Source organism: Podarcis bocagei (assembly GCF_964188305.1).
Source record: "Podarcis bocagei genome assembly, chromosome: 14".
NCBI lineage: Eukaryota > Metazoa > Chordata > Lepidosauria > Squamata > Lacertidae > Podarcis > Podarcis bocagei.
The window spans coordinates 26,713,265-26,731,268 of record NC_138139.1 but is presented as its reverse complement, the minus strand read 5'-3'; the positions used below and the strand labels follow the sequence as shown (position 1 = coordinate 26,731,268).

The 18,004-nt window shown below is 46.8% G+C and overlaps 1 protein-coding gene across 2 annotated transcripts in view; it reads left to right on the top strand.

Annotated features, from left to right (window-relative positions):
- IGDCC4 (immunoglobulin superfamily DCC subclass member 4) overlaps positions 1–18,004 on the top strand; it is an 81,004-nt gene that overhangs the window by 48,936 nt on the left and 14,064 nt on the right. For both annotated transcript variants that reach the window (XM_081171040.1, XM_081171039.1), the window contains exons 9-18: positions 372–509; positions 989–1,159; positions 2,228–2,461; positions 6,958–7,065; positions 8,475–8,658; positions 12,792–12,919; positions 15,486–15,656; positions 16,368–16,505; positions 16,601–16,706; positions 17,380–17,617. In XM_081171040.1, coding sequence (XP_081027166.1) covers positions 372–509; positions 989–1,159; positions 2,228–2,461; positions 6,958–7,065; positions 8,475–8,658; positions 12,792–12,919; positions 15,486–15,656; positions 16,368–16,505; positions 16,601–16,706; positions 17,380–17,617 — 1,616 coding nt within the window. The remainder of the gene's footprint in view (positions 1–371; positions 510–988; positions 1,160–2,227; positions 2,462–6,957; positions 7,066–8,474; positions 8,659–12,791; positions 12,920–15,485; positions 15,657–16,367; positions 16,506–16,600; positions 16,707–17,379; positions 17,618–18,004) is intronic.

The following is an 18,004-nucleotide window of genomic DNA, read 5'->3' as shown; positions in this document are numbered from 1 at the left end:
TAATGATGGTGCCAAGCATATCTCTTTGGGGATAGTGTTTCATAGTTTGGGAGCCACCACTAAAAAGGCCTGTCCTTGTGTTGCTTCCCTGTAAGGGGGCACACAAAGAAGGCCCTCAGGTGATGAACACAGGGTCTATGTAGGTTCATGTGGGGAGAGGTGGTTCCTAAGGTACTGTGGGGTTCTGGGCCATTTAAGGCTTTAAAGGTCAAAACAAACACTTCAAATTGAGCCTGGAAACCAATCTGCAGCCAATCAGTGAAGCCCTCCAGGTTCAAATGTGTGTGTGTGTTTTCACCCACCAAATGGGTGTTTTGCTCATTTCCTTTGTGACGAGGTGGAGTCATCGCTTTTATCCTTTCACTCCCCAGTTCCCAGCGCAGCTCCTCAGCTGTCTCTTTCCAGCACAACACCGATGGACATCAAGGTGACTTGGCTGCCTCTCCTTCCGGAACTCAGCAATGGCAGAATCACCAAGTACAAAATTGACTACGCTCCCCTCAAGGAAGGTAAGGAAGAGATGGTTCTGGTGCCAGAAACTGGGGCATGATTAGGGATGTAGTGAAGCAGTGATTTTCACCTTGTCCTGGGTTCATCACAATCAGTGCTGTTTCCATTCTGCTACAGTTCAGCTTCCAGCAAAACTGGTGTTGTTTTCTCACTCTAAGCTTTGACCAAAACCAGTGCTTTTTTTCAGGGGGTACTGAGTACCAGCACCTACTTTTCAAGAAAAATAGCACTGACCAAAACTAATGTAATTAATTTCACAATCAAATTCAGTGGAAGGGAAACATCAAAAACAGTGCAGAAAGTAACATAATTATTTACGTAAAACAATAGCTTGTACTCACTGGTGTTATTTCTGTTCCTGACCTCAGATGCGCATGTGAACTGTGGCAATTTCTGCTTCCATTTCTGTTTCTGGTGGAATTCTCTAGCACCCATCAGCATGTTAGATTCAGCATGTTGGGCTCTGTTTTTCTAACAGATCTGATTTCCTCAACCGAGGTTGGTGCGAATGAGACCCAACTCACTCTTCACGGCCTGCACCCTAATAAAGTCTACAAAGTGCGCATTGCAGCGAGTACAAGCGTGGGCTATGGGGCCCCTTCAGAATGGACACAGCACCGTACTCCGGATAGAGACAACCAAACTCATGGTAGGTCAGCCCACTGCCCATGAGGAACATGTCCGCTGTTCTCAGGGCTTAGTAGGACATGGAGAGTTTTGTGTCTGCAAATGGAAGTCGGATCCAAGATAAGTACGTGGAAGGTTTAATCAAAGGTAGGAAGCATAATAGCCAAGGAGAGCAAGCCTCAGATCAAGGTGGCAATGAAATGCTGATTCCTTTATTTGATTTTAAATGTATATGTACCACCCTTCATCAGAATGGATCCAGAGTGTTTTCTTCCTATATAAATAAAAATGTAAGGCTGTCATCACGCAGCAGTTCATGACCACACCAACTCCAGGATCAGGTGGCAAGTGAGTGAGCAAGCAGCACGGGTGGCAGTTGGCCGAGGCAAACTGTTTAACAGAGTGGGGGAGGCACTGGGAAACCTGGTGCCCCCCAGTGTTGTTGGGGTCTCGTTCCCATTGGCTCCAGCCATCTTGGTCAATGGTTGGGGATGAGGAAAGTTGTTTTCCAAAACATCTGGAGAGTATCGCCCTGCGTACCCTGATTTAGTACAACCCTATATGGTACCTTCTTGTATTTTTATCCTAATCTTCCTCTAAGGAGCCAAGAATAGCACATTTATTATTATTATAATTTACACCCTGCTTTCCTCTCAAAGGAGCCATGGGCAGCAAACAAAAAGCTGATAAAATAACAACAAAAGCAATTAAAACAATTCCAGTACAGATACAGACTGGGAGAGAGCTCTACTTGAAAGGCTTGTTGAAGGAGGAAGGTTTTCGGCAAGAACCAAAAAAGACAACAGAGTCGGTGCCTTTCTAATGGGTTAAGGGATCGAATTCCAAAGGTGCCACAACGCTTAAGACCCAATTCCTGTATTGTGTGGAGTGGGCCTTCTGATAAGACGGTATCTACACGAGGTCCTCACCTGCAGAGCAGCTGGGGTGTATAAGGGGTGAGACAATCCTTCAGGTTTCCTGGTCCCAAGTTGAGTAGGGCTTTATACACCAAAAACAAACAAACAAACAAAACCTAGCACCTTGATTCTTGAGGCAACCACTGTTGATGTTTCTTCCTTGCTTCCCCTAGTTCCGTTTGCCCCGACTGAGTTAAAAGTCCGAGCGAAAATGGAGTCCCTACTGGTGAGTTGGCAACCTCCAGCTAACCACGCCCAGATTTCAGGCTACAAACTTTACTACCGCGAAGTGGCCACAGAGGAGACGAGTGAGGAGAACCTCTCTGAAGCTCCGGGGGATGGTGCTTGGGATGTTGGGCCAATAAAGCTGAAGAAGAAGGTCAAGCAGCATGAACTGACAGAGTTAAGTAAGTTCATTTATTTGTTGAAATTATACCCCACCCATTTTTGTCCAAGGATGTCAAGGTGGCGTACGTGGTTCTCCTCCTCCTCCCTTTAATCCTCACAACAACCCTGTGAGTTGTTAGGTCAGGAGGCAGGGACTGGCCCAAGGTCACCCAGTGAGCTTCATGATTAAGTGGGGATTTGAATCCAGGTCTCTGACACTCTAACCACTATACCACGCTGGCTCTCGGAAAAGGTTTCCTGTGCCTTGCTTGTTCCTGTGAACTGGCCATGGAGGTTGTCTGTGGCATGGAGCCCACCAATCAGAACATTCTCCGATCTGTGTGGACCCAAACTTTCTAAAACTTGGGTGATCAGCCTGCGGCCTGAGGGCCGTGGTTCTCAACCTGATTTCGTGTGGGTAGCGAGGAAGGAGAAAACAGAGAGGCGGGATGAGAGAGAAAAGCAAGTGCCCCATTGGCTCCACCCTCTGCTGGCTTGCGGCCCTCAACAGATTACCCTGAAAGGAATGTGGCCCTCAACCTCATTCTAAATGCCATGCCAAAGAAATACAGCTTTTCCAGCTGGGATAAATGTAGCTACTTAAGCCAACTTTTGCAAACTTCCAGATACATAAGAAGTTAAATCTCATTTCTTCTGAGTTCCTGCTGATTTTAACCATCCTGAATGTTCTTAAATACCCGTTTTTACCAATAATTTTAATGGGCTTTTTTTTTTTTTTTTTGGTAAGCTGCTTAGAGGTTTCCTTACAGTTATGCAGTATATGCATTTTGTTAAATGAATAAAATAAATGGCATGCACTGCTTGTGAGGGCCATCTCATATGCTGACATTTCAAGACAGGGTTTAGACAGAGCTCCCCTAACCTGTTGCCCTTCCAGATGTTTGGGGCTACAATTCCATGCTGGCTGGGACTGAAGGGAGCTGTAGTCAGAAAAATCTGGAGGGCACCTGATTTGACAAAGGCTAGTCCAGAGGTAGAGAATTGTGAGGAAGGGGGGAGATTCTGAAAATTTGGGAAGAGTGGGCCATGGAGTCATGAGAAGGAGGAATCTGGATAGCTGTGGGTAGAGGAAACAGGACTTCTTCCAGGCACTAGAACCACTTGCAGCTTTTTTTTGCAATCAAGCAGTGTATAAATTTTATGAAGTAAAGAAATAAAATCACTACCCGAAATTCCCTGCATTAGCCATGCTAGCATAATTCCGAAGGTTGTATCCGATGCTAGTCTTATTCAGAGTAGACCCATTAAAATTAGTAGGCATGCCTAATACTTTCAACATGCCTGCCCTGAACCGTGCCAGATTTAATAATAATAATAATAATTTTTTATTTATACCCTGCCCTCCCCAGCCAAGGCTGGGCTCAGGGTGGCTAACAAGCAATAATAAAAACAAATTGAATGAATACAACTTGAAAAACAAGATTAAAATACAACATTAAAATATCGAAACATTAAAATATTAGAATGCAGCCTCATCACAGGAGGAGAAGGAAAAAGAAAGAGGGGGAGGGAATCAAATTGGCTCCAAGCCAAAGGCCAGGCAGAACAACTCTGTCTTACAGGCCCTGTAAGACAGAGTTTAATTTAGGGTGGTGCAGGCGCCCAGGGCGCTGAGCCAAGGGGGTGCAAAACTGAGAAGATCTATAATTGAGAAGATCCACTTGGGTGTGCAAAATGCTGGCCGCACTCAGGGCTCTATACTACCAAAGATTACCAGATTCCGTCCCTGCTCTAAGTAGCACTTAGACCACATTTGCACCAGACACTGAAAGCCTCACAATAACTACTTCCAACAATCCTGGTTTCCCCAAAGAATTCTGGCAGGTGTCGTTTTTAAAAGGGTGCTGAGGGCTGTTAGGAGGCCCCTATTCCTCTCCACAGAACTGCAATTCCCAGAGTGTTAAGCCACTCTAAGAACTGTAGCTCTTTGGGGGGAATTTAGGATCTCTTAACAACCCTCAGCACCCGTAACAATCTACAGCTCCCAGAATTCTTTGGGGGAAGCCATGACTGTTTAAGCTGGCATCTCATAGTGCTTTAAAAACATGGTGCAAATGTGGCGTTAGTTGGATACAACCTCAGTTGTACAGTTTGTCGTGCTATGGATTGGGTAGGTAGAAATCCATGCCTGAAAGAGGAGGAAGTTGAGTTGGCGGTTGTCTAACAACCATAGAACATTTCTTCCATGCGCCGTTGCCTGAACCAGGCCTGAGGTCTACCTCCATTACATTTGGGCTGTGACTGGATGGAGGGGGCACCCTGTGTGGGGAGATGTTTAGCTGTGGGTCCCTCTTTTAAGCCTTTGCTCAATGCTGAGACACTCCTCAGCCAACACACACACACACAGCCACTCTGCAGTTTGGACCATCTCCAGGCTGACTCTGTTTTGCCTGCTGCCAAGATTTTCAGAGCAGACAAAAAAGCCTTTTTGCTGCGGCGTTCTTAGGGAGGCCGGCAAAAAAAGAAGAAAAAAGGAGCTAAAATGTTTTCTCTCTCTTCCAGATGCAAATGTGTGTTGCACAAGTGTAAGGCTTTTCCGATCCTTGCCATCCATGTGCTTTTCCTTGTGGGGGAGTGGGGGGAGTGGCACCACTTGCCCCCCCCTCCATACACACTTGCACAATCAAAAGAAGAGTGATACACTGGCACAGCTAAAATGTGCTTTTGTACAGGCCGTATTGTGGTGGCGAAAGGAGCTGGCCATCTTCTCCACAGCAGGCCCTGAATAGGCACATCCTTAATTAGCAGAGCTTCGTCAATGAAACCAACAAGAGGTGCGGGGGGGGGGGGGAGGCCATTTGGGGAGGAACAAGGAGCTGGGTGTCCAAAGAGAGAATTGCCCCATTTTCCCTCTATTTGTAAACTTTGAGATGCTCAAGCAGTTCCCTTGAATAAGCAGATCTTACAAAAGAGGGGCGAAGAAAGAAGCAGGCGAGCTTTGGAACAGCCCTCTTGGCTTGCTCTCTCTGGAGCTTGGCTTGGATTGCAGCACAGCCAACAAGGTTGGCTGCATCTGGCGCTAACACAGAATTCACATTGCCGGAAAGTTCCGCTTTGGTTGCAAGGCTATGGTCTGCCCTGGATGGCCTTCAGCAATACAGCAGGTCCATGCACTCATTTAATGGGTTAAAAAAAATGCCCTATTTATATTTTGGCAGCATCCAATAAAATGCTTAAACAGCCTGTTCCTGGTTCGCTCTATTCAAGAGGTGGGGTCAATGGGAGCGTGGAGTAGAGTCGCTGTACAACCCCCCATACTGATGAAATGCCAAAGGACAATTGCCTGGAGGAGGTTACTAAAGACTTACCCGGCACTTGATTCTAGTTGGGCAAAGGGAGATGGATTTGGGATGCCAAGTTTTTCTCTTAATTTTAAATGTATTCATTACATTTATACCCGACTTTTCTTCTAAGGAACTCAAGGGGGCGTACACACTTATCCTCCTTGCCCTTTTTATCCTCACAACATCCCTGTGAAGTAGGTTATGGTCTGAGGGTTGCATTCAACCTAACTTTTACTTAGAATAGACCCATTGAAATTCAAAATTAATGGTCCTAAGTCAGCTTTTACTTAGAATAGACCCATTGAAATTAATGGGCCTAAGTTAGAGTCGTTTATTTCAGTGGGTCTCCTATAAGTAAAAGTTAGTTGAATACAATTCTGAGAGACTGTGATTGGCCCAAGGCCCCTCAGTGACCTTCATGGTTAATTGGGTATTTGAACCCTTGTCTTAGTCTGGCACTCTGACCATTAAACCAAACTAAACCATCCAGATTTTTGCTGCTAATTGCCCTTGTTTCTTGCTTTTCAGTTTTTGGAGTTTTCTCTGATTTATTATCTTCTTTGTTTTAAAAAGACACACCTGTTAATTATAGAACTCAGGATCACCTAAATAAGTCCACGGGACACAAGGTACAGGTGGTTTAAGAAAGAGTAATAGGAGGTGTTGTCCAAAACATCTAGAGAACAACAGGCTGGGGAAGTCTGGACTAGAACAGCAGAATGCCACTAAAACCATGCCAAATGAGAAAGGGGAGAGTTTGCCTTCTTGCTCTGCTTCCCAAACTCGTTTGTCTCTCCACTGTCAGAAACAGAGATGCTGGACTAGGCAGAACTTTTGCCTCGTCTTGCAAACCTCTTACTATGTGAGGCACACATTTAATTATTATGAATGGGTTGTATCTGGTGCAGTGCTAAGTTGAAGTCACTTAGCAGCATACTTGTGCTGGCTCATTACCACAGATGGTTGTGTAATGGATTGTGCTGCATGAACCAGCTGTTGTGCAACAAGCTTCCGCTGGTGCAATTGTTCCATTGGATTCCTTCAAACTCTTCCATCTGCTAGCCCAAGAGTTCTTCCCATGGCGAAGAGAGAATGTTGGATACGACCCTTTGCTGAAATGGAGATGGTAGCCATTGATTTTGCTCTTCTAAGCCAGGCTGCTCTTTTCGTTGCTTGACCCACTCTTCCATTCCTCTGCTTATTCTCTCCAGTTCCTGGGAGACTCTACGAAGTGAAGCTGGTGGCGTTCAACAAGCATGAAGATGGCTACGCGGCAGTTTGGAAGGGAAGGACCGAGAGGGCGCCTGTAACCGTAGCAGGTAGATGCTGCTGCTGCTGCTGCTGCTGCTGCTGCTGCTGCTGCTGCTGCTGCTGCTGCTGCAAGGCTTTGACTCCTGGCTCATGTTTATGGATGGTTTTCCCACAAAGCAATATGATAAGGCAGCCTTTGCCAACCTGGTGCCTCCAGGTGTTAAGACAAGGGCAGCCAAAATGATCAAGGGAATGCAGTGACGGATTCACGTATAAGCTAAACAAGCTATAGCTTAGGGCCCCACTCTCTTGGGGGCCCCCAAAAAATTGAAAGGAAAAAAACCTGGATGTACGATTCCAAAATATAAGATAAAAAACAAATAAAATAAAACCTACATACAGCAACAGTGTTTTGAGTTGCGTATGGACCTATTAGGTCTATCAATTACCATATAGCATATATTCAACACAAGAAACAGTGACAATTTGTTGTTGACAAAGGACAGCTGGACATATAAAGGGCCCCATTACCTTCAATAGCTTAGGGCCTCATCAAACCTAAATCCAGCCCTGAGGGGATGGGAAAACTCCCCTATGAGGAAACGTTGCAGTATTGGGGACTTTTAGATGAGAGAAAAGATGGGTAAAAGATGACACAATGGAAGTTGTTTAAGAACAACAACAACAACAACTCATTATGTATATGCCAACCATCTAACTGGGTTGCTCCCAACAGAATACAGTGGAACCTCGGTTGTCGAACGTAAACCGTTCCAGAAGACCGTTAGACTTCCAAAACGTTCGACAACCGAGGTTCAATGGACGGTTGGCAAAATCCACTGAAAAAATGGAGAAACGCGCCTTGGAAGCCATTCGACTTCCGAGGCTTGTTCGAAAATGGGAGCATTCACTTCTGGGTTGTCGGCATTCGAAAGCCGAAATGTCCGACAATCGAGGTTCCACAGTATTTAAAAACAACAACAAAAACAAGAAAACATTAAATATTTAAAAATTCCCTTTAGATGCAGTTTGCACGGCATGGAAAAAGGAGAAAGGTTTTTCTCCTTCTCTCCTAACCCTAGAACTTGTGGACATCCAATGAAGCCAAATATTGGACAACCCAGGACCGTTAAAAGAAATGACTTCTTCAAGCAGAGCGTAGACTATGAAAGGTGCTTCCATGGGAGGCAGTGGTGGCCCCCAACTTGAATGGCTTTAAAAGAGGGTTGGACAAGTTCATGAAGGAGAAGGCTATGCTCTGCTTCCATGGTCGGAGGCAGTCATGCTCCTGAATGGACCACAGCTCAAGTCAGCCCCATTTGACGTCTCCCACGTTCTGTGGCTCATCTGACCACAACATTTCACCCTGCCTTGTTCCTCTGTAATTTCCGCTGTTGTTCCTTTGCAAGCTGGTCCAGGAGTCATCCTCCCTGCACCTGATTGTACATATCTTCTCTTCTCTTGATCATCCTTTCAGACCCTCCGCTTCAGAAGGGCCCACCACTGCCCCCGGCTCACGTCTACGTGGAATCCAACAGCTCCACGTCAATTTGGTTGAGGTGGAAGAAGCCGGATTTCACAACGGTGAAAATCGTCAATTACACCGTGCGGTTCAGTCCCTGGGGGCTGAAAAACGCCTCGCTTGTGACTTACTACACAAGGTAAGAGGGTGACTAGCAAAGCTAATGGGAAAAGTCAGGGGAGCCTTAAACCAGAAAACACATGAAGAATGGAAAATATTTAAGGAATATATAAGATTATATTGTAAAAGTGATACCATCTAGCAGAACTGGAATGATACTTGTGAACAATAGATAAATGAAATAAACATCGAAGTGGAATGTAAGAAAAAGGATATAAAAACTGTGTGATAATACCATGACAATAGAAGAAGTATAACGAGAACAACTGGAAGTTTCTTGCAAAATAATTTTATTTGATAGATATGAAATTCTTGGGTTTTTTCTTTTTTTTCTTTTTCCTTGTTCTTTTAAAAAAAAAATGTTTTGGTTTTTATGTCGTGAGGTTTTTTCCCCTTCTTTTCGTTATTTACTTCTGTATTTAACTTTGTTACACCTATTTTTGTTGTATGTTTGTATTTTAAACCAATAAAGATTTACACGCACAAAAGAGTGTGACTGAGCACCCGTGCAGTCTGCATATGGGGTGCTGCTGCAAAGAAAGAGGACGGGTGAAAGTGACTCTTCCCCACAGGAGGCAGTGATGGCCACTAATTTGGAAGGCTTCATGGGCAAATCCATGAAGAATAAGGCTATCAATGGCTAAAATTGAGATATATACCGTATTTTTCGCTGTATAGGACATACTTTTTCCCCTCCAAAAATTAAGGGGAAATCTGTGTGCGTCCTATGGGGCGAATACAGGCTTTCGCTGAAGCTTGGAGAGCGAGAGGGGTCGGTGCGCACCAACCCCTCTCGTTCTCCAGGCTTCAGGAAGCTATCAGCAAGCCTGGGGAACCCGCGGGAGTTCCCGCAGGGCTCCCTAGGCTGCGGATAGCAGCCTGCCGTCCGGCGCGCGGGCGCCCTGAAGCAGAGCGCCCCTTGCGCCGGGCAGATATCTGCAGCCTGGGGAGCCCTGCGGGAGTTCCCACAGGGCTCCCTAGGCTGCAGATAGCAGCCTGCTGCACGGAGCGCTGGGCACGCTGAAGCAGAGCGCCCCACGCTTTGGGCAGACATCGGCCAGCCCCACAAGCTCGGGGGACAGCGGGGAGGCGCAGTGCCGCCATCCTGCTGTTCCCCGATCTGGTTTGGTTTCCCCAACCTGGTTTTGGGGGGGAAATAAAGGAAATTCCCCTCCTTTATTTCCCCCCCAAAAAACTAGGTGCGTCCTATGGGACGGAGCGTCCTATGGGACGAAAAATACGGTACATACACCTGTACAACTGAGATTTGGGCTACCATAAAAAATTGACCCTGAGGCGCCCCAAAGGGCAACTTCAGCATTTCCCTAGTAAGCTATTTTATTCTAGAGGATGTGCCTACAAATCTGGGCACAGAATCTGGCTACCAGCCAGGTTGTCTTATGATCTTGGAGAGAATTAAGTTTAGACTTGTCTGAAAGATCGGCGAGCCTCTTCAGCAAAGGATCAATGGTGTCTCTACGAATCTCAACATAAAAAGGACATCTAAAACATATATGTTCGAGGCTTCCTATTTCCCCCAATGGGCAGGAGCAAAGTCTCCATGCGTACGGGACCCGTCTATAGGAGCCTTCCAGAATCGGTGAGGGCAAGGCCGAGCTTCTAGCAAGAGTAAAAGCCCTTCTTGCGTTTCTGGATGTGAGGAAATAGAGATATGCTGCTGGAGCAGCTACGTATCTCTCGTTTTCTATGATTTTATAATCGGGGACCCTTGTACAGTCCTGTTGTCTCTCTATGTCCATGATTCTTTGCCTAACCACGGATGTAGCTTGGCCCAGGCCCATAGTTATGAGGGTTTGGGGAGCCACGCCCAGTTTCTGAAGAGTGTTTAAGACTGCTGTCTGCCAGCCAGACTGAAACTGGTCACTCAGAATCAATGGGGCGATGCTATCAATGGCTACTAGCCGTGATGGCTATGCTCTGCCTCTATGGTTGGAGGCAGTAGAAGAAGAAGAAGAGTTTGGATTTGATATCCTGCCTTTCACTCCCCTTCAGGAGTCTCAAAGCAGCTAACATTCTCCTTTCCCTTCCTCCCCCACAACAAACACTCTGTGAGGTGAGTGGGGCTGAGAGACTTCAGATAAGTGTGACTGGCCCAAGGTCACCCAGCAGCTGCAGGTGGAGGAGCGGAGACGCGAACCCGGTTCCCCAGATTACGAGACTACCGCTCTTAACCACTACACCACACTGGCTCAGTACTGCTTCTGCATACCAGCTGCTGGAGACGACAGGAGGGGAGAGGACACTTGTGCCCGGGTTTCCCACAGGCATCTGATTGGCAATCTGGAAACAGTGGCTCATGTTCTCCTGTCCTGTACCCTTTATAAAGATCTGAGGAATGAGATCATCACCCCACTCCGACTTACCATCCCAGGCCGCCCATCTGCGGCCACATTGTTCTTTCTGTTATCAGATCAAAATGATCAGACAACAGCAAAGGTTGCTAGGTTTATCGAGGGTGCAATGAGATTAAGGGCCACAATCTGAACGATAAACTTGATCATTTGATTGTCCTTTTTACCCATTGTTGTCTTTTTAATTGTACAGTGGTACCTCAGGTTACATACGCTTCAGGTTACAGACTCCGCTAACCCAGAAATAGTGCTTCAGGTTAAGAACTTTGCTTCAGGATGAGAACAGAAATCATGGTGCGGCAGCAGCAGTAGGCCCCATTAGCTAAAGTGGTACCTCGGGTTAAGAACAGTTTCAGGTTAAGAACGGACCTCCGGAACGAATTAAGTACTTAACCCGAGGTACCACTGTATATATTGCTTGTTTTATGTTGCTATGGCCGTTGGCTAATGCGGAAAAAGTTTATCTATCTGTCTGTCTGATTGGCTACTGTGAGAACAGGATGCTGGACTAGATGGGTCATTGGCCTGATCCAGCAAGCTCTTCTTAATGTTTAGAAAGCTCTCTTGCACACTGCAGCCAGCTGTGTCCCAGAAGACAATTGCACATGACATGTGAATTTGCCTGAACAGATGATCTTGGAAAAAAGTTAGCCAACAAACTTAAACTGGCCCAGGGAGAAGCAAAGGAGGATGCTTTCACCCCAGTGTAGCTCCCCTTTATCACACATACAACCCAACAAGACCTATCCCCCGTCCCCAACAGCATATGAAACGATTTGGCCAGTCTGATCCGACACCCCCCCCCACATAAAAACAAAACATACTGCAACCAACTGAACACAACCAAGCAAGCTTTGTATCCTGTTATCTCTCATAAAGCCAATAAAAATGAATAAATATATAAAGGACCCGTCCACATGATGCTGACACAAAAACCCTACACAAATACTGTGCAACAGAATGAAAGATCATATTCCCCACCCCCATCTCTCTCCCTCCCCTCTCTTTCCCCCCAACTGCACAATGTCTATGACAATAATGTTTCATACTGAATGTAAATGAACTGTAAAAAGACTTTATGACTTGAAAGCGGAGACGCTCTATGTACTTTTCCTTGTTTTGTAACACAAGAAAAAAATTAATAAAAACTTTTTTAAAAAATTCATATTAAAGGACAGGCAGGTTGACATGTACGGAGATGGCCCATTATTGGCAGCTTCTGCTGTGACTCATGAGAAGGGGCAATGAATGTGCATGTTATCTTTGTACACTAGGCTAGTTTCTATACAGACTCTTACTGTTCTCCCTGCTCTCTATCCAAGCAGGCAAGACACCTAATGGGAGTTCAAGGACACATTCCAGCAAGGCAAAAACATTCAAGGAGGGTGCAAAGCAGGGCTGATGAGGGGAGGTGTGGACTGAGGAAAGCCTTGAAGGACCACATTCAGCCTCTGGGCCTGAAGTTCTCCAGCCCTGTACATAATCCATGACTTAATAAACCATATATTGGCAATCCATGGATCAGCATTAAGGCCAGTGAGTTCTGCATCCATCAGTTTCCTGTCCTATCACAGAGAAGCCCATGACTTCTCTGAATGAATTCTTTGCTTCAAGTGGGGCTGCTGTTAGGTAAGAATCTCAAATATCAAGTGAAGCACTATGAAACCACAAGACCTGCCATCTCTTCTGTTTTGACAGCTGCCAGTCTCCTTACGGGGGTACACAGATTGCAGATGGCGTCATAATATTTTCTCCCTTGTGGGCATTCTTCCTTCCATAGCTCTGACGAAGACATCCTCATCAGTGGGCTGAAGCCGTTCACCAGATACGAATTTGCCGTGCAGTCAAATGGTGTCGGCGTCGATGGGCCATTCGGGAATGCAGTGGAATGGTTCACCCTTCCAGACAGTGAGTACACAACAGAGTGCTTGATAAATAAATGTCTGCAGGTTTTGGGTGAAAGATTTGGATGGGGGAGTGCAGGCTACCTTACCTAACTGAACAATAGCATATGTGTTCCATGAAGGGCCGGCCCTATTGTTAGGCAAAGCAAGGCAGCATTAGGCAGAGTCTCAGACAGCAGATGAGGGATGGAGGCAGTGACGGAAAAGGAGCTGGGCATATCACCTGCCTAGACCGATGGCTGCTTCTCTCCCAACCCTGGGACCAGTGGCTATGACACACAGCTCATAGTTAAATTGTGGCTCTCTGTCCCACAGGAGACAGTGATGGCCACCAATTTAGTTGGCTTTAAAAGAGGGTTAGACAAACTGAAGGCTGCTGCTGTGTTCTACCTCCACTGTCACATTCAGCTGCCATTTCCTTGGCTTCTGCATGTGGAATGATGGGAACAGAGGAGGCTCCACCTTTCCCTTTGCCTCAAGCAGCAAAATGGCTTGGGTTCTTATCCAGGTTCTTGCAGTGCTTAGTTTTCAGACTGAGAGTTTTAAATGTAAGTTTTTAGCCCCTATAACTGCTTAATCGAAAATATTCTGCTGTTCGTTTTAAGAAATTCTCAGTAAAGATAGAAATCTCCAATACAGGCAAAAGCAAATAAAAATTTACGACAATAACTAATATTTGCTCTGCAAAGAAATCAATTTTTCAGTGTGTTAGACCTCATACTTTGGAACTCCCTACCTATTGACAACAGGCAGGTGACTTTGCTGTACTCTTTTTGATGCCTGCTCATAACATATTTTTTTTGCAAGCCTATCCACACATGCAGAACATTGACATGTGTTTTAATTTGGTTTTTAGCTTATCGTTGATTTTAATTATTCTTAAAGGTTTTTAAATAGTTATTTATTGTTTTATTATTTTTGTTAACCACTTTGAGAGGTTTGGCTTTTTAAATAGAATCATGCAGAATATAAATTTTGTGAAATAAATAAAAATAAAACACGAAGATGCAACAGCAGCCTTGACCAGAAAAAAATCCAAATTAAGAGCGAAAAATCCCAATGTGCTCCCGTGGGCCTTGTCATCGGACAGCCATGCTGGCTGGCGGTGCTGATGGCACTTGAAGTCCCAAACATCCAGGGGGCACCAGGTTGGGGAAGGCTGGAGTAAGCCATAAAGTTGGTTTTCTACTGAGTCTCACAGGAAGCAGCCTTATACCAACAGACTGTTGATCCACTTAGCTCTGTAATGTATGCACTGACATTACAGCCCTACCAGGAGGCACCAGGGATTGAACCTGGAACCTAGTGCATACAAAGTACCGTATTTTTCGCTCTATAGGATGCACCGGACCATAGGACACACCTTGTTTTAGAGGGAGAAAACAAGGGGAAAAAATTCTCCCCCTCTCTGCTCAGCGCCCCTTCAGCGCCCCTTGGCTGAAGGGGCGCTGCGCAGCTCCCCCTTCTCTGCTGAAGCCAGGAGAGTCTTGCTGGGAACTCACGCTGTGCTCCGAAGGCTTCAGGCGGCTATCCCTGAAGCCTGGAGAGCGAGAGGGGTCGGTGAACACCGACCCCTCTCGCTCTCCAGGCTTCAGTGAAAGCAACGCTAAGCCTCCGAAGTGCGGAGGGAGCTCTCCCTCTCTGCTTCGGAGGCTTTGCGTTGCTATCGCTGAAGCCAAGGAGCCTGCATTCGCTCTATAGGACACACACACTTTCCCCCTTAATTTTTGGAGGGGAAAAAGTGTGTTCTATAGAGCAAAAAATACGGTACATGCTTTGCCACTGATCATTGGTCCTTCTAGCTGAGCATTATCTGCACCAGTACCCTTCTTCAACCTTGAAGTCCCTAGTGGTTGTTGGAGTCCAACTCCCAACATCTACAGGCAGCTTAGCTAAAGGTCAGGGAAGACAGGAGTTATAGCCCATCAACATGTGGGGACCCAAGGTTCAAGAAGATCACTGTGGCAGTGGCTCCCCAGGGTTCTAGACGAGGGACATAGCAGGTTGGTGTCAGGCAGCACAGGATCCAACCCCCCATGGCAGGTTGCCAGGAATGGATAAGACAAGGAAAAGTTTTTACCAACTGCTTTTTATTCAATATTCACAGAGAGAGGCTGAGAAATGCAGCCTCTTGGATAATGGCTTTGCTTCGCGTGAGTCTCCACCCCCTCCCTCCCTCCCTTCACGTGTCATCACTACGGGTGCTGACAAGCGCCCTCTGCCTTTGAGCTCTTTGCTCTCCTACTTTCAAGGCTCGCCAGGTTTGGGAGGGTGTCTGGAATGCTTTGTAAATACGCTGTGCCTGTCAGCTGTCACCCCCCTAATGCTTCTTCCTCCTCCTCTCCCATTATTTCCCAGCTTTCCCCCTCATCCGCCTCTGAGCTGTGATCTCCCTCAAACCCCTGTTGTAGTTCTGAACTGCTTTCTTCTTCTCTGGAAGGGTCAGGCTGGGGAGGCGGTCTCTACCGTACCTCCTCTGCCCAGTCCCTGACATCTGGAGACGGCTGCCTTAACGGTTGCTCAATAAACCCCCTTCTCCCTTTTTGTGTTCTGTCCTCCCCTTCCTGCAGGGCCGTCAACACCTCCCTCCGACTTGCGGCTGCACCCCATCAACCCATATGCCGTCCAGGTCCACTGGTGCCCCCCCTCTGAGCCAAACGGCATCATCGTGGAGTACCTCATCCTCTACAACGCCAACCACACTCAACCTGATGAGATGTGGACTCTACTGACAAAAGAAGGTAAAAAAAATGCACAGATGAAACTTTTGCGCAGGAGTACGGGAGTTGTTTCGTTGTTCAACTTTCCCTCAGGGGTCGTCTGCCAGGGGCAACATGCCAGGGTGAGCAGGGATGGCGGTAAATAGGTCGTTCTCTTCTTCTGCTACCCCCTCTCCCCTCTTTGCCACCCACATGAAATTGGACTGAGGGTTTCCCCACCCCTGTGTGTGTTTGAAGAAGAAGCAGTCTTCCTCAGCCTTGGCCCAGTATACCTGAAGGAGCGTCTCCACACTGGGGTCCAGCGCCAAGGGTCTTCGGCGGTTCCCTCACTGCGAGAAGCGAAGTTACAGGGAACCAGGCAGAGGGCCTTCTCAGTGGTGGCGCCCGCCCTGTAGAATGCCCTCCCACCCAATGTCAAAGAAATGAACAGCCGTCTGACGTTTAGAAGACATCTGAAGGCAGCCCTGTTTAGGGAAGTTTTTAATGACTGATGTTTTGATGCATTTTTAATCTTTTGTTGGAAGCTGCCCAGAGTGTGCGGGGTATAAATTATTATTATTATTATTATTATTATTATTATTATTATTATTATTATTACTACTACTACTACTACTACTACTACTACTACTACTATTACTACTACTACTACTACATGGGAGCCGCAGAACATCCGCTGTGTTTTTAACCAGTCTCTAACACTTGAGCACCTGCTGGCTTTGCTCTCTTGCTCAGGCAATACGTTCAGCACCGAAGTCCACGGGCTGGAGAGCGACACCCGGTATTTCTTCAAGATGGGAGCCAAGACGGTGGTCGGGTCAGGGCCGTACTCCAACGTCAAGGACGTGCAGACCTTGCAGGAGAAGTTCTCAGGTACACACAGCAGCGCACACAATGCAAGGTGGGGTTCGCCTTGGCAGGCCTCGGCATCACCCTCTTCTCTTTGACTGCTCTCCTGTGTCCCTCAGATATGCTGGACGTTCACTCTGTCACGGGGATCATCGTGGGAATCTGCCTAGGCTTGCTGTGTGTCCTCTTCTGCATGTGCGCCAGCTTCCGCAACAACAAGCCAAGGTAGGTTTCTGCCTCGCCTTGGCCCAAAGTACATCAGAGCAAACTGAAGCCTGTCCGTTCGGCCATGAGCCTGCCATATCTGTATCGCAGCCTCTATTCTGTGTCTTTTGTCCGAAGCCCTGGAGGACCACTGCCAGTCAGTGCAGATAGCAGTGAGCGAGATGTGCCAATAGTCCGACTCAGTCAAAGACTGTTTCCTATGGTGCTAGAGAAAGCATTGTCATGGACACACGTAGCAGGATAATCTCAGTATAATACAAAAGTAGCTACAACCCTAAAGTGTACCATAGCATATGTTTTTTGTATTGGCTGACTAACACAGCTGCCTTGCTGGAATTAGGAAGGCAATGTCGCAGTTTTTGAAAGTAAAGGTCTCAGGTGCTGTCCCTGGCTGCATCTAGCTAGGGATGATGGGAGTTGTAGTCCAAAAACAGCTGACCTAGATGGACCAGGGGTCAAACTCTGTTTAAGGTAGCTTTCTGTTCTGTATATCATCCCGCAGCAAATAAATCAGCAATTGGTCACTTAATAACTTACTTCTATTGGCCAAGAATGAGTCCTATGCCTAGCACTGGTTCAGTCTGCTGGGAAATCTCCAGCATTCATTGAGCTGTGGGGGAAGTTTCGTTACTGGTTGGTGAGCGCTTAGTCTTTTGTTCATTCACTCCTGCAGGGAGTCTGTGGCAGGCCTGGTTTCCCAAGCAGCCGGGAACCACACCTACTATCACCGGAGCCGGCAAACACCGTCCCTTCCTGTGGCCCCCTCCAACTCTCATGAACTGGAGTCCCTGATGACCCCGCTCTCTGATGATGCTCCCTCACCACCGGCGGACATCATGGAGCTGACTGAAGTGCAGGGCCTCATTCGTGGTTGCCCCCTGGATGACAGCATGGGCCACGTCAAAAGAAAGGTATTTTATTTGGTCCTGTGGTCCCCTTTCGTGGGGATCCCCTTGCCACTTGGAAGGGAAACAAGCAGTCCTCAGATAACCTGCTCCCAAGGTGGGTTGGATATTTTTGGGGAGGTTACATCTTACAGTTTGAATTGTGCCTCGAAATGTTGAAGGCAGTGAAGATATTTCAATGCTGGCAGATTATGTTCCCGGCGATCCTGAAAACCCAAATTAGGTTGCTTGGAAGGGGAAGGGGGACATGAAAGACAGGACCTTCAAGGTGGCTTTCTCTGAAATGCTACCTGTTCCACACGCAGGGCCAGCTAGACAATGCATGGATGAGATGTTGGGAAGAGGGGGTTTGAATTTGTTAGGCACTGGGAGACATTTTGGGACATGCTGAGA